Source organism: Lissotriton helveticus, chromosome 10, assembly GCF_964261635.1.
Source record: "Lissotriton helveticus chromosome 10, aLisHel1.1, whole genome shotgun sequence".
Classification (NCBI taxonomy): domain Eukaryota; kingdom Metazoa; phylum Chordata; class Amphibia; order Caudata; family Salamandridae; genus Lissotriton; species Lissotriton helveticus.
In genome coordinates this window covers 1186442791-1186456122 of record NC_136071.1, presented here as the reverse complement: position 1 = coordinate 1186456122, position 13332 = coordinate 1186442791, and the positions used below count along the sequence as shown (strand labels likewise).

The 13332-nt window shown below is 45.6% G+C and overlaps 1 protein-coding gene across 1 annotated transcript in view; it reads right to left on the bottom strand.

The window, feature by feature from the left end:
* Positions 1-13332, bottom strand: part of LOC144784202 (vomeronasal type-2 receptor 26-like) — a 392249-nt gene that overhangs the window by 366785 nt on the left and 12132 nt on the right. The window contains exons 2-3 of the mRNA XM_078662860.1: positions 3809-3958; positions 2371-2668 (exon numbers count right to left, since the gene is read on the bottom strand). Coding sequence (XP_078518986.1) covers positions 2371-2668; positions 3809-3958 — 448 coding nt within the window. The remainder of the gene's footprint in view (positions 1-2370; positions 2669-3808; positions 3959-13332) is intronic.

Here is a 13332-nt window from a genome sequence, read left to right as displayed (position 1 = left end):
ATATGTGAGGTCATAAGCAGTGCATGATGAGAGTGCCAGTTTTACTACCAACTAACCCTGGGCGTAGTTCGCGAAGTAGCGCTACGCATATCTACGCGAAGTGCTCTTCGCACTACGCAAGCTATGTATAGCACTATGCGAACTGCGTAGTAGCCTGTTCGCACTGTGCAAGAAGCTGTTTTCAATGATTGCACAGTGCGGACAAGCATCTGGCACTGTGCAATCATTGAAAATAGCATCTTGCACAATGTGAGCTGTAGTTTTCTGCCGCTCGAGTAGATATTTACTCGAGCGGCAGCTTTCTCCACGCGAACTTGTAGTTACTCATCGCGAGCGGTCGCGAGCATACGCGACCATTCACAATGAGAAACCTGACCTCCCCACGTTGAGAAGCTTGCCGGGAGGTTTATTTTCCATGATCGCGATCGGCAACTCGATGTTGCTGATCGCGAACGAGGAAAAAGTCTCGCCGGGATGTCATTTTGCTTGCTCGCGGTCGCCAACTTGACGTTGAGAACCGCGAGCAAACAAAAAATAACTGCTGCCCTACGCCACGCTATGCGTGTTTGCACTGTGCTACGTGCAATTCGCATAGTGCGAAGTAACGGAAACTTCGTAAACTACTCAGGTGTAGCATAGTGCTTTGCCCAGGGTTAGTGCCAACCCACGGAAGCACAGGCATGCAGAAATTTAGGAACAGATTTATCATTGTTTGATGCAGCAAAACAACTTGCTTTGCTGTGACACATGAAGAGGGCAGTATTTCACCATATCTATCTAGATATGGCTCATCCATGCTCTCTCTCTGCGCTGCACTATTGCAGGCACCCTTGCACCCAGATGCAGGGGCACCTGTGTTGCAGGCAGGATTGTTTTTGGGCAGGAAGAGGCACCTTCCTTCGTAAGAACTATCCTTTAAGGCATTTTGCTCTTTCAGAATGCCTTCATTATTGTTATTGTGGCACAACCAATATCTGCTCTAGTCTCGTCGTCCACCACTGCAGACGTAGTCACCGCTTGGTCACAAGAAGAAGAGAAGGGAGAGGGTATCATTGGTCTCCTCTTTGAGGCACTAGCAGTCTGACCTGTGACTTACCTGGGAGGTCCTGCTGCCTCTCTCTTCATTGACATTCTTGCATTCCTCACTGGGGTAGGGATGGAATTGCGCTCTCCTGTCTGTGTAAATGCACCAAACTGCTTGCTCTTGGGCAGCCACCCCATCTCACAGTTAGGAAGGCAACAATAGTGGCTTGTAGGCAGACTTGAAGGTACAGCCAATGGCCAGAGTTACACCAGAATGGCCACCACTCATGTCAGATAACTCATCCAGGGAGCTCCTTATATCCAGCTTGTGCATCCATAAGATATTTTGAGGTAAGTTCCTCAAAGCTCCTCCAAGAGGCAGCAGCAAGTGAAGCACTGCAACTGGAAGATGAAAACAGATCCATGCATCGGGGATGAGCGAGAAAGCTAAAATTAATTTTTACCTGTAACACCCACAACCACTGCACCCTTATGCCTAGTTAAAATGACCTCAGTGAATGTAAGGAAGACAGTGGGATATTGCTGGACAGGATGCTGCAGCTCACGAGCACTGCATCTCCTCATGAAACTGCAAGATTCACCCACTGACCAATGTGAGTATCTATAAACCTACCCACTCTAGAGGCTTCCTTCCCATTTCCTCTCTTATAATTACGGCTGAATTTTACAGATAAATCCAGACAGAAAACAATTTTTAAAAGTGGAAAATACAGAACATAGTGCTTCTTTTGAGCGACTCTCCATGGTGTCCTTCATGAATTCCAGGCCAACAGCTGAGCAGATAGACAGCATGGGAAATGAAAAAACCAGATGAAATGTCCTTACATACAGGCATATCTTAATATATATATTTGCATGTAATGTTAATATTTACATGTGGGTTTAGTGTTTTGTTGTATTTGGCTGCTTTACGTACTAAAACGAGGCGCGCATTGATGTATGAGTGCATGTTTCTCAATTAAATAACTCCATTTATCCTCAAAACACAAAATAAATATGGATACATATCAATGGAATGGCCAAAAAATAAATATGGATATATGCAAACGGAAATATTAAGAAAACAAATACCATAAAACTGGTAACCCAACATATAATCCTTGCAGTTCCTACAAGAATCATCTCCGGGGCACTCATGAGATCTACTGAGGAAGTGAATGAACAGAGCACCCTCTATCCCAACGCATGCATTTCCAAACCCACTGAAAGCCTTTTAAAGAATTTGAACCTGATACATGGTGCCTAAAAGGAAACATACATGTGCTGTGCTTTCGTTATCAGCATAAAGAATGTTAAAGCATGTCATATAAGTAATCTTCTCTCTACCTGCAGGTACCTGTAGAGCCCAGTGATGGTTGCTATGGCAACAGATGTGGGTGATAACATGTCACCAATGACAGCAGCCAGGACCCCTCTAGTCCAACACTTGTAGTTAGGGACTGGGACCGGATCCTCTCTCCCTGATAATAAGGCCATGGTGCTCAGCGTCGCTTTGGCCTCGTTGAAATATGAATTAAATACCTCAAAGCCCAGGGTGATGTTGGGTAAAAGGTCAGGATTCTTGTTAATCTCCTCAATGGCGTAAACAAGGGCGAAGTAATGTCGAAATAAATGGTGGGAAATCCTGCAAGAAAAATATATTTGTTTGAGTTACTTATTACGCAGCTGTCTTTTGAAGACAATGTTTCCAATTTTACAGAGTTGCCTTTTTTGATATTTTCACCACAGGAGAGACGGTAACAAGCATCCTCACTCCCCGTTATCTCTTCCCCTCATGAGGTAGGTGATAGGAGCAAGGGTGAGAAACTTAGGACTCACCCATCAAATGCTGTAAAACCTTATGTGGAGTGGTGTGGCTCACTGGTTAGAGGAAGACCCTGTAAATGCTGTAAAACGTTATGAGGAGTGGTGTGGCTCACTGGTTAGAGGAAGACTGGTTAGAGGAAGACTGGTTAGACCCGGAAGCAGAGGACGGCCCGGGACCAGGGTTCAATTCCCGACGCGGCAGGGTCGTGGACCAGGGTCAGCGGACTCGATAATTCTCGCCTCGGTGCCTACTCTAACCAAGGATCACACTCGGCAACTCTGGGCATTAGCTTGCCTCATCTCCACAATGGCCCCCCACATACGCCGGGGATGCCTGGTTTCACCTTGGAGATACCCAGTAGGGACCATCTCACAGAGAAAGCCAGGACGGGTTCCCCAGTGGTCTACAGCGCGGAGATACCCCATGTGGGGTGATTCATGCGCTTTACAAGACACCATTACATTACATTACATCTGGAAAACATATCCCTCAAAAATTCAACAGCTTTCTTGGAAGATGGGTCTGATGCAAAATATACTTCAGGCCATCTACTATAAAAACGTACCGATGGTGTTGTGGCAAAAAATTAAAAGGTCCTTCCGTATCTATGCCAATCTTCTTCCAAGAACCACCAGGTAGTGCAATAGGAACAAAAGGGTGAGAACATGTTTTTATTGTTTTCTCTGAATTATGCAGATCACACATCTTTGACCTCTCACTCAATACCATCATCCATTGAAGGCCATTAATACACAGATCTAACCCTTCTCTTGTTGATAGGAGTTCCCAAATTACCATTAGGAAAAGTCTTTACCAGATTCATGTGAATGTTGGCAAGAGGTATCAACTTATCTACTCCTAACACAGTATTGTCTCCTATGGTTAACTCATCAGCAATTTTAGAAAATGGTTGTAACCCACAGAGATATGTCTCTCCTGTGGCCAACCTTTGCTCACAAGATTTCAAGCAGCATTTCCTCCTCCTCACATGCTTTCTTCCATCCCTCTTCAGGGTACACACAAGTATTAGGAAAGGCCACTGCCACGGTAGAGCACATTTCCACAACCTCCTCCCGATGCATGGGTTCTTGGTCATTAATGGTCAGCCTGGAAAGAAAATTAAGTAAGGGCTGAAAATTTGTTCCGCTCGCGGAATTTGCTGATTTTTGGCAATTTCGCAGTCCGCGAATCGTGCGAATTTGTAAAAAAATTCGCAATTCGCAAGCTGGCAGATTTTTTTGCTTGGTCGCGCTTCAAAAATACAATCTCGCTCGCTCGGCAATGACTTACTGTGATTCTGAGTTTGCCGAGTTGTTTTTCCTCCCTGTTTGCGTGTGCTGCGCCATTTTGGATCTGGCTGCATGATCGCGCAAGACTTTTCGACCGCGAGTACGTCATAGCGGCCCGACATCTTGCACTGCGAGAGTTTGAGAATGCGACTACGTCATAAGGGCCTGCGATCACGCATCGCGGGAGTAAACTATTGCAAACACGTAGACGCGCCGCGCAGCTGACATCCGGCGGGAGATTTGAACAGCTCACATCCTCGCTTTCCCGAACTTGCAAAAATTGCAATTCTGCACAAGAAATCTACCGCAGGCAGCATAAAACTTCTGAAAATGATGATTTGGATCAGAATAACTCCTCAGATTGACATTTGGCTGCACATTTTTTGTGCAAGGAGTCCATTTTTTGGGGGGGTGGGAGGAAGGAAGTGCCCCAGAGTTTCCAACTTCCTGTTCCTGTCCAGCAGGCTCCTCCCAGTGCTTTGTCCATGTCCTGGTCACTTTTCATTTGGATCTGGAGCTGGAAGGATTACTGTGGCTGCTGCTGGATATTTGTATTTGAGGACTTTTTGTTTGGAACACTTTTGGATTACTTTTGGATTTGAGATTTTACAAGTTAGTTGGTGTTGTTTGTTTGGGGCATTGCAGTTGCTGCAACTACAATTTTTGAACTTTTTCACAACTTTCAAAAAAATATATTGTGGGTAGGCACAGTATCCAGTAGGCTCAGGGTTAGTCATGGGTGCATGATACAACTGTTTCTGTGAGTTTTGTTGAACTTAAATATCATTTATGTCATGGATTTGAATAGCTCACTGTTATATGTGGATTTTTTTTAATTTTGGGGTGCGTGTAAAGCCACACTAGCCAGTAGGCCCAGGGGGTAGTCAGTGGTGCATGGACCAAGGCTTTCTGTGTGGTCTCTTGAATTTAAACATCATTAAGGGCATGGATGGCATTGGATTGGGGTGATTTTTGTGTGTTTTTCGATTTTTTGTGGTGTTGTTGGGGCCTGGCCATGTGGGTGGGGGCCATTTTGAGGCCTGGTCCAGGCAGGGCCTGGCCATGTGGGTGGGGGTCAAGGGGCCATTATGAAGCCAGGCAGTATTCTTTGTGCCATAGGCCTGCACCCAGTCTACCTTGCTTTCATCCATTAGGCCCAGGGGTACTAAGTGGTGCATGGACCAAGGCTTTCTGTGGGGTCTCCTGAATTTGAACATCATTTAAGGCATGGATGCCATTGGAATGGGGTGATTTTTGTGTGTTTTTCAATTTTTTGGGGTGTTGTTGGGGCCTTGCCATTTGGGTGGGGGCCATTTTGAGGCCTGGTCCAGGCAGGGCCTGGCCATGTGGGTGGGGGTCAAGGGGCCATTTTGAAGCCAGGCAGTGTGATTTGTGCCATAGGCCTGCACCCAGTCTGCCTTGCTTTCATCCATTAGGCCCAGGGGTACTCAGTGGTGCATGGACCAAGGCTTTCTGTGGGGTCTCTTGAATTTAAACTTCATTTAGGGGATGGATGGCATTGGATTGGGGTGATGTTTGGGTGTTTTTCGATTTTTTGGGGTGTTGTTGGGGCTTGGCCATGTGGGCGGGTCCATTTTGAGGCCTGGTCCAGGCAGGGCCTTGCCATGTGGCTGGGGGTCACCGGGCCATTTTGAAGCCAGGCAGCGTGCTTTGTGCCATAGGCCTGCACCCAGTCTGCTTGCTTTCACCCATTATGCCCAGGGGTACTCAGTGGTGCATGGACCAACTCTCTCTGTGTGGTCTCTCTTCTATTAATGTAAACATCCATTTTTGATTAGAAATTATTGCAATTTTTATTTTTGGTCTTTCCGTTTTTGGGTGCATTGTAATTATAATAAATGCCTAATTGCAAATATTAATTGAAGCACGACATATGCAACATTTATTTAACTGATGTTCCTCTGGCTTTCTTGCTTTTAGGTGCACAAAGAGAACCACGAATCATCCTCATCGTTCATCATCAGTGCCAGGAAGAAGTCCTGCTGCGGTGTGTGCAGCACAACGTCACATGATGTCACGTGTGGCCACAGACAAATCTGCAACTCGTGCAACTGTGGCCTTCTGTTCTGACATCTGAAGAAGATGGGCCCAAAGAAAGGTGGCCGTAACTCCTCTACCAAGAAAGTTGCCAGTGCCACTGCCAGTAAGAAGGAGCAGAAGAAGCAAATGGCACCACTTACCAAGGAGACTGGTGTGCCCACATACACTTTTTTTGGAGAAAAAAACATACGCCTGCAGCAGCGGTGTCCGCCGGGGACCAAGCTGGGAGCAGCACCTCAGCTTCTTTGGTCTCAGTGCCACCACACCAAGTTAGGCCCAAGACCATGAGTGCCGCAGAGGTAGCCACTTTAATTGCTCAATTACCATCGACCAGTGATGTTGATGTTGACTCATCGCAAGAAAGTAGCATCCAATCAACGCAGGGTGTAACTCATCTGACGAGTGTTCAACCACAGCCGCAACGACAACCACAGGTGCAACAAGGAGAGGCGCAAGGAGTGGGGCAAGTAGAGGCGCAAGGAGTGACACAAGTAGAGGCGCAAATAGAGGTGCATTGACAGGCGCAAGTAGAGGCGCAAGTAGAGGCGCATGGAGAGGCGCATGGAGACGCTCAACTGCCCACAATGCTTGTTCCGCCAGAAGTAGGGGCACAACAGAAAATCGAGATTCAAGCGGAAGTATCATCCGAGCAAGCCACTCCTCCTGATGATCCATTGTCTTCCAGATCCCCAGCAAGAAAAAGGTCAAGGAGGGCTAGTACAAGTTCTTCTTCAAGCCCCCTTCCTTCTGATGATCTAGATCTTGATTGGAACCCACCAATGCAGTCTGAGAGGGAGGCACGCCATGAGCCGACAAAGGTAGCTAAGCCTAAAAGGAAGGTTCCTGCAAGGCTTTCACTTATGGGTGATGACGAAGAAGCAGTAGAAGTGGTGTATTCTCCTGCTGATGAACAGTCTGACGATGACAACGCAGTCATCACAGTAGTCACTCCAGCCCCAGCAGGCATACAGCAGACAGACATTTTTACCCTATCCTGAATTGCTGCTGAGCGGGATGTGGGCGGTGTGGCACTGGTACCACCACAAACACAGGTAACTACTACACCAACACGACCTACAGCTGCCATATTTTCTCTTCAGAAGGGCCGGCAGGTACCTCCATCCAGCTCGACCTCCATTACCTTAAGTAGTGGTGCTATAACTGTAAGTGCACAACAGAGTCAAATTCGGCCACGACCATCCTCCACTTCATCTGGCATTGAAAGTAGCACCCCCACCACCACCACCAGAAATCTCAACTCCCCAGTTTGGGACTTCTTTAGTATTAGCAAAGATTTGTAAAACTGTAGTTAGTCGGGATAAGCTTGATACCAACTAAGGTACCGGAGGCCAGAGAGGTATTCTCCAAAAACACCACACTATCCAGTGGGAGGCGTTCCTAAGTAAGATCCGGGAAGCCAAAAGTACAACAAATCCAAATGTATCCATTGATATTGCATCTGATGATGATGACGAGGGGCTGATGACCGTGCAGGGGGGAGGTGAAGAAGCGCAAGACATTTTTTCTGGTACACACAGTAGCCCTGGCAGCAGCACTGCAGTGGTAGCGCCCACACCCTCTACCCCAACAACATCTATGAGGCACACTAAGAGTCTGGGAGACACACCAATGCGAAAAAGTACATCAATGAGCCTAACTGGGTTGAATAAGTCTGGATAATCATCATCACGTATGAAAACGGTCCAGACCACCATTAAAAGCATGTTTTGGTCGGAGGCGTCATTTGAACACAACCACCCAAAGGCACGTCTTTATAATGCAGTGCTGGCTAAAATGTTAGCGCTGGACCTTCTCCTTTTTTCTTTCGTGGAAGGGGTGGGTTTTCTAGAATTTGTGGCAACAGTCTGCCCTAAATGGAACGTTCCTAGCCGGTCCTATTTTGCTAGAGTTGCGGTTCCAGCACTACATCAAGATGTGCTGGAGGTGATTGGCGCAGCTTTGCAGAACAGTGCTGTTCACACTATCCACCTTACAACAGACATGTGGACCAGTTGCCAAGCCCTTGATTACATGTGCATCACTGCAAACTGTGTCTCTTTTGCAGGGGTTAGAGACAAGTTATCTGCAGGTGTTGACAGTGCCACAATTTTTCAAGCTAGTCGGAAACATGCATCAGTAGCCATGTTTGCCATGGAGAAATCTCGTACTGCAGTAAACATTTTGGAGGAGTGTAACAGTGAGGTCTTTGAATGGCTACATCCAAGAAAGCACGTGATTGGGTATGTTTCCACGGATAATGGCAGTAATATAGTTAGGGCCATGAATGATGGTGGCTATTTCACATTGTTGTTCAAGATTTCAAGAAAAGAAAGTCAGCAAGTTACTGACCACCTGCCGAAAAATCTGCACACATTTCAGCCATTATTTTAAGGCCCGGAGGCAGCTGAGGACCAATCAACGTGACCGTAGAGTGCCAGTCAGAGGTCTCATCCAGGAGGTGGTAACATGTTGGAACTCAACCTTCTACATGCTTGAGCGTCTGTCTGAGCAGTGCTTGGTAGTCAATGAGTATGTCTTTGCTCGGGGTTCTTCTATGAAAGACATGAGGCTAGAGTTGGAGGAATGGGACCTAGTTAAAAGCCTGACAGACATGCTTTGTCCTTTTGAGGGCTTCACGCGTGAAGTTAGAAGGGAGGACTGTACTTTGGGCAAAGCTATCCCAACGTTCAAAGATGAAAGTGACAAGCAAGACGCATATCAGTTGGCTTAAAAAAATACATACAGAACATCATTACATTTGTGCCATTATTCTGGATCCATGGTACAAAAAGGCACTGGCCAGCAATGTATTCATTCCTTTTACTGAAGTAGATGTTTCAAAGTACAAACATTGGCTAGCTCTGTCAGCCACTTGTTACGAAGAAGAGCGGCAGGAAATTGAAGGATCAGCAGAAGTACTACTGAATCAGCAGGCCATCCGGTGGCAAGGTCCACTTCTTTGGCTGAAGGCAGTCACTTTCCCTCACAGACGTTACCGACACCAGCAACCGTATCATCCTCACCTGCACCAGGCCCAGCCATAATATTGTCGGAAGCAGATTGGATAACTCATCAAGGGTTTGCTCATTCCAGTGTTGATGCAAAAGCCTCAGATGGTACGCAAAGTTCAGCACCCCTGGATGACCTTGAGTGGATGGTGCAGGCCTATCTGGATGACCCAACAGAGGTCTTCATTGATCACAACCCATTGCTGTATTGGTATGGGAAAAGGGGTCAATGGCCACTGATCACCAAGCTGGCTCTAAATTATTTGTCTTGCCCACTCACAAGCGTGTCTTCTGAACGTGTTTTCAGTGCTGCTGGTGCCATTTTAACTTCAAAAAGGACCCGCCTCTCACCAAAAAATGTGGAGAGGTTAACAATGATCAAGATGAATCAGCACTTCATACCACCAGATTCAAAATACGTGAATCCATGCAGGAAGAAGAGGACACCGACTTAGGTGACAGAAGTTCTTCTCTGTTAGCTGACCTACTCCTGTCTCAATTAACAGAGTTTCAGGATGAGCTCTACTTCCCTGAAACCTAGGCCTGAAACTGACTTCCTTTTTTTTTCGTCCTGACTCCTTATTCACTTTTACTCCTGTGTGTCTTTCTTTGTTTTGCAACTTTTACCACAACAAAACTCTAATCACAACAAATCCACTGTCTTCACAAGTTTACAACTCAGTCATGCTCCTCTATCCTCCTCCTCCAGACTCCCCCTATCCATTTCCCTCAAGGCAGATGGCTGGATTACGCAGAATGAAGAAACTGTCGCTTCGTAGACGAGACCCCTCAAAAGAAGTGGGACTGGAATTACTGACTTTATGCTGACTGCTGACAATTACTTCTGAAATTGACACGAGAGGCTGCCCTGTGGGCCTTCACTTTAAGAACTAGATGCGGACAAAAACTGGACCAGGTAATGAGTAATGAGATGGTATGCAGTGGACAGCACTGGCTGTCTGGCTCTGATGAAAGCAATTGCTGTTTGTTTGTTGTGCATGAAATGACTCATATGTCTTCTGTTATTATTTAATCTTTTACACACTAAATGTAACTCAAGTCTACTCTGTTTTTTTTACCTTGTTTAATTCAAATGGTACTTCTACTGCAGGGGCCACTACGTTGCATTTTTTAATATGCAAAATGTCCTTGGACTCACTGTGTGTGTAGACTGCATGAACAACATTGAGTTTGCCAATATACATGATGATGATGAGTCTTGATGATCAAAGTTACATAATATCTTTTTTCTTTACAGTCACTCACTGGGATGGATGGATCATCATCGACGGTTTACGGAAGAACTATGGCCATCTGTGAGTGGCAAACAGGTAAACCAGTCAACAACAACTACAGCAGAACTACATGTCTGTCAAGTTGTGGTATGGAGTGGTCGCGCCAGTGTAGTATTTTTATGCCAGAGTCCAAACAGCAGTTCATGTAAAATTGCGGCTATGTGGCTTGCTGCATACAATTAGATATGCTTTTTCTGTCTGTGTTAAAGAGGTATGCTACATCAGGTTGCTTCACTCAGTGGTGCCTGCCTTGACCGTCTGCATGGCCCTGGCCTGCTGTGTGCTATTTACTATCCTTGAAAAGGAGACTCAGAGTACGCACTTTAGAAATGATGCTTGTATGTAATACTGTCGCCTCTGAAACTGAAAGTGTTATTTTTGTACTACACAGCGTACCTTATATGTTTTTCTCCATGGTGTTTTAATATCACTTCCTCTTTTTCCATCAACAATTACAGGCCGGCTTTTACCCTGTGCGATGGGAAAAACGATTAACTCAGGCTTACCATTAGCGATCCGCAATTCCACATCCACCAGGCAGGCAGTCGACAGTGTGTCTGTTCGCCAAGATTGAGCCAAGGAGCGTCAGATGGAATGGAGGAGTACCCCGAATAAGAGGAATGGCTGGATGCATGCAACTTCCCAAATTGAACAGGACAACTACAACATACAGTTACCGTATCCTCTTCACTTCTCCTTATCTTTTAAATAATGTTATAGTTGTGAACTTCCATGAGTGTGACTCTGTGTGTTTGCTCTCTGCTTCAAATTCATCCCTCCAGCTATTTGATAAGTTTCTTTGCTATTTTTAAAACTAAGTTAATGTACTAATAAGTGTTTATTCTCTCTGAGGGCAGATAGGCAAGTAAAATTGTGTAATTACTGCAGCCCTGTACTGTCAAATTGTTTCTTCATAGTTAGTAAGTTGTAGTAAGTACTACTTTTCAGTAACCTAGCCATCCATTTAGCAAACAACGTCATGCATGCAGTAGTGCACTTCCTTTATGTCCCTTAAAAGATTTATGGATATCTTCATATCCAAAGATTTTCTACATTTGTTGTTTGCCATGCTGTGTTTGTTTTCCTCTCTCCACAAAACTTCCCCCGGGCTGTGTGGTTTTCATTGAGGTGTGACTAAATGATAACAATAATTCCAAACACTTGCTGGGGAGGATAAGGACAAAGCAACAGAAAATCAATTTCAAGGCTGGTGAAGGAATCCGAGAATATATTCTTATTCTTATTCTGCTTGACACACACCCATATTATTTGCAAATCAAATCAGAATTTCATGTGCGCCATCAAGTGGATTGATCATCAACAACATCCTCCTCCTACATGTGACGAATCGAATGCTTACGCTGCTGTGTCCTTCACCTTCAGTACTATTTCTTGTTGTAGCCATACACCACGCAACTAGTACTTATATTTTGAGTACTTTAGCATTGCTTAGGCTACAATTTATGGCACTGTTCTTGTGTACTGTACTATCTATCATACTGTTCTAATGCTACGCTCAGGCCACTCAATGTTTCATTTCCTTTATTTTCATATGCTGCTACTGCCAGTTTGTACCACTACCACTACCACCACAACGATGACATTTCATCCGTCCAGGATTCCATAGCCAACCTTCATCACCATTTGCCATGCAGCCAGCCCTGTGCCTAGCCCTATTCTCAAACATGAATCACAGGTAAGATAACCATTTTGGGGGAGGAAGAATAATGGAGTAGGATGAGAGGAGAGACTGACGGTAGTACTAGTAAAGTAGTAGTACAATTGAATTCACTAACTCTGTCAGTGGCACTTTTGTACAAATTTGGGCGATTAGACAATTTGAATCAACCAGCCAGTTAAGTTTCAGGAAAACAAATGTACAGTGAGTTAACCCACCCCTGACTCTCCCACAAAACAGTAAAAAAACGTGGATGCTATGTTTATGTTGAAATAAATAATTATTTGAACCCTTCAAAAATAAACTATCCCACAAGATGACCCGACCCACCCCCCTCCCTAACCCCAACCAATGTCCATGAAATGAGTCCCACAAAAGTGCAAAACCTCCAACGCCCAATTCCCACCCCCCAAAAGTCTTTAAAAAAGGGGCAAGGGACAGTCTCTCCTCTAATTCAGCCGGCGGTATCCTTTGGCCAGGTGGTCACGCTGCTCTCTCCGGAGGTCCTTGAACAGGGCTTTCAGTCTCGCTACCTCCTGCTCAAGGTTGGACACTCTGAGGGTCAAGCAGTGCACAAGAGCCTTGCACTTGCAGGTACTGTGGTCGGCAGCTGATGTTTTTGTTGCTCGGCGGCAGCGGGTGGCTGCCAGACCACGGCTCCGTACCACTGAAGGCTTGCGCTGACTGTATGACCCAGGGTCAGCGGAGGAGGATGCAGCTGTCTTGGATGTTGTCGACTGCAACTGCGTGTCCTCCTCCTCCTGGGCCACCGGCCTCCGATATTTGGCGACAATTGCCTCCAACTTCCGTTGCCGGGCCCATCTAGCCAACTCCTTCCTTGTTAGTTTTTTAGGAGGATTATCTATATGAAGAAAGAAAAACATACTGTAACCAATGCTCTTTAAGATTAACACAAAATAATTCAGCAGAAAGTTGTGACACAGTAGCACTAGCAACTTGCAAGCACAGTACATAACATTTGTGGCAAGTATCTATCTAACCTCCCACTTCGTCGCCCTCTGCTCTAACATTACATTAGTGGGAATTTCAGGAATTCTACTAGCACTTTATGGACTCACTACTACATTAGACTCAGACAGTACACCAGTCTTCTTCTCTCTTGTTTAGCAAAATTGGTACATAAACTTGT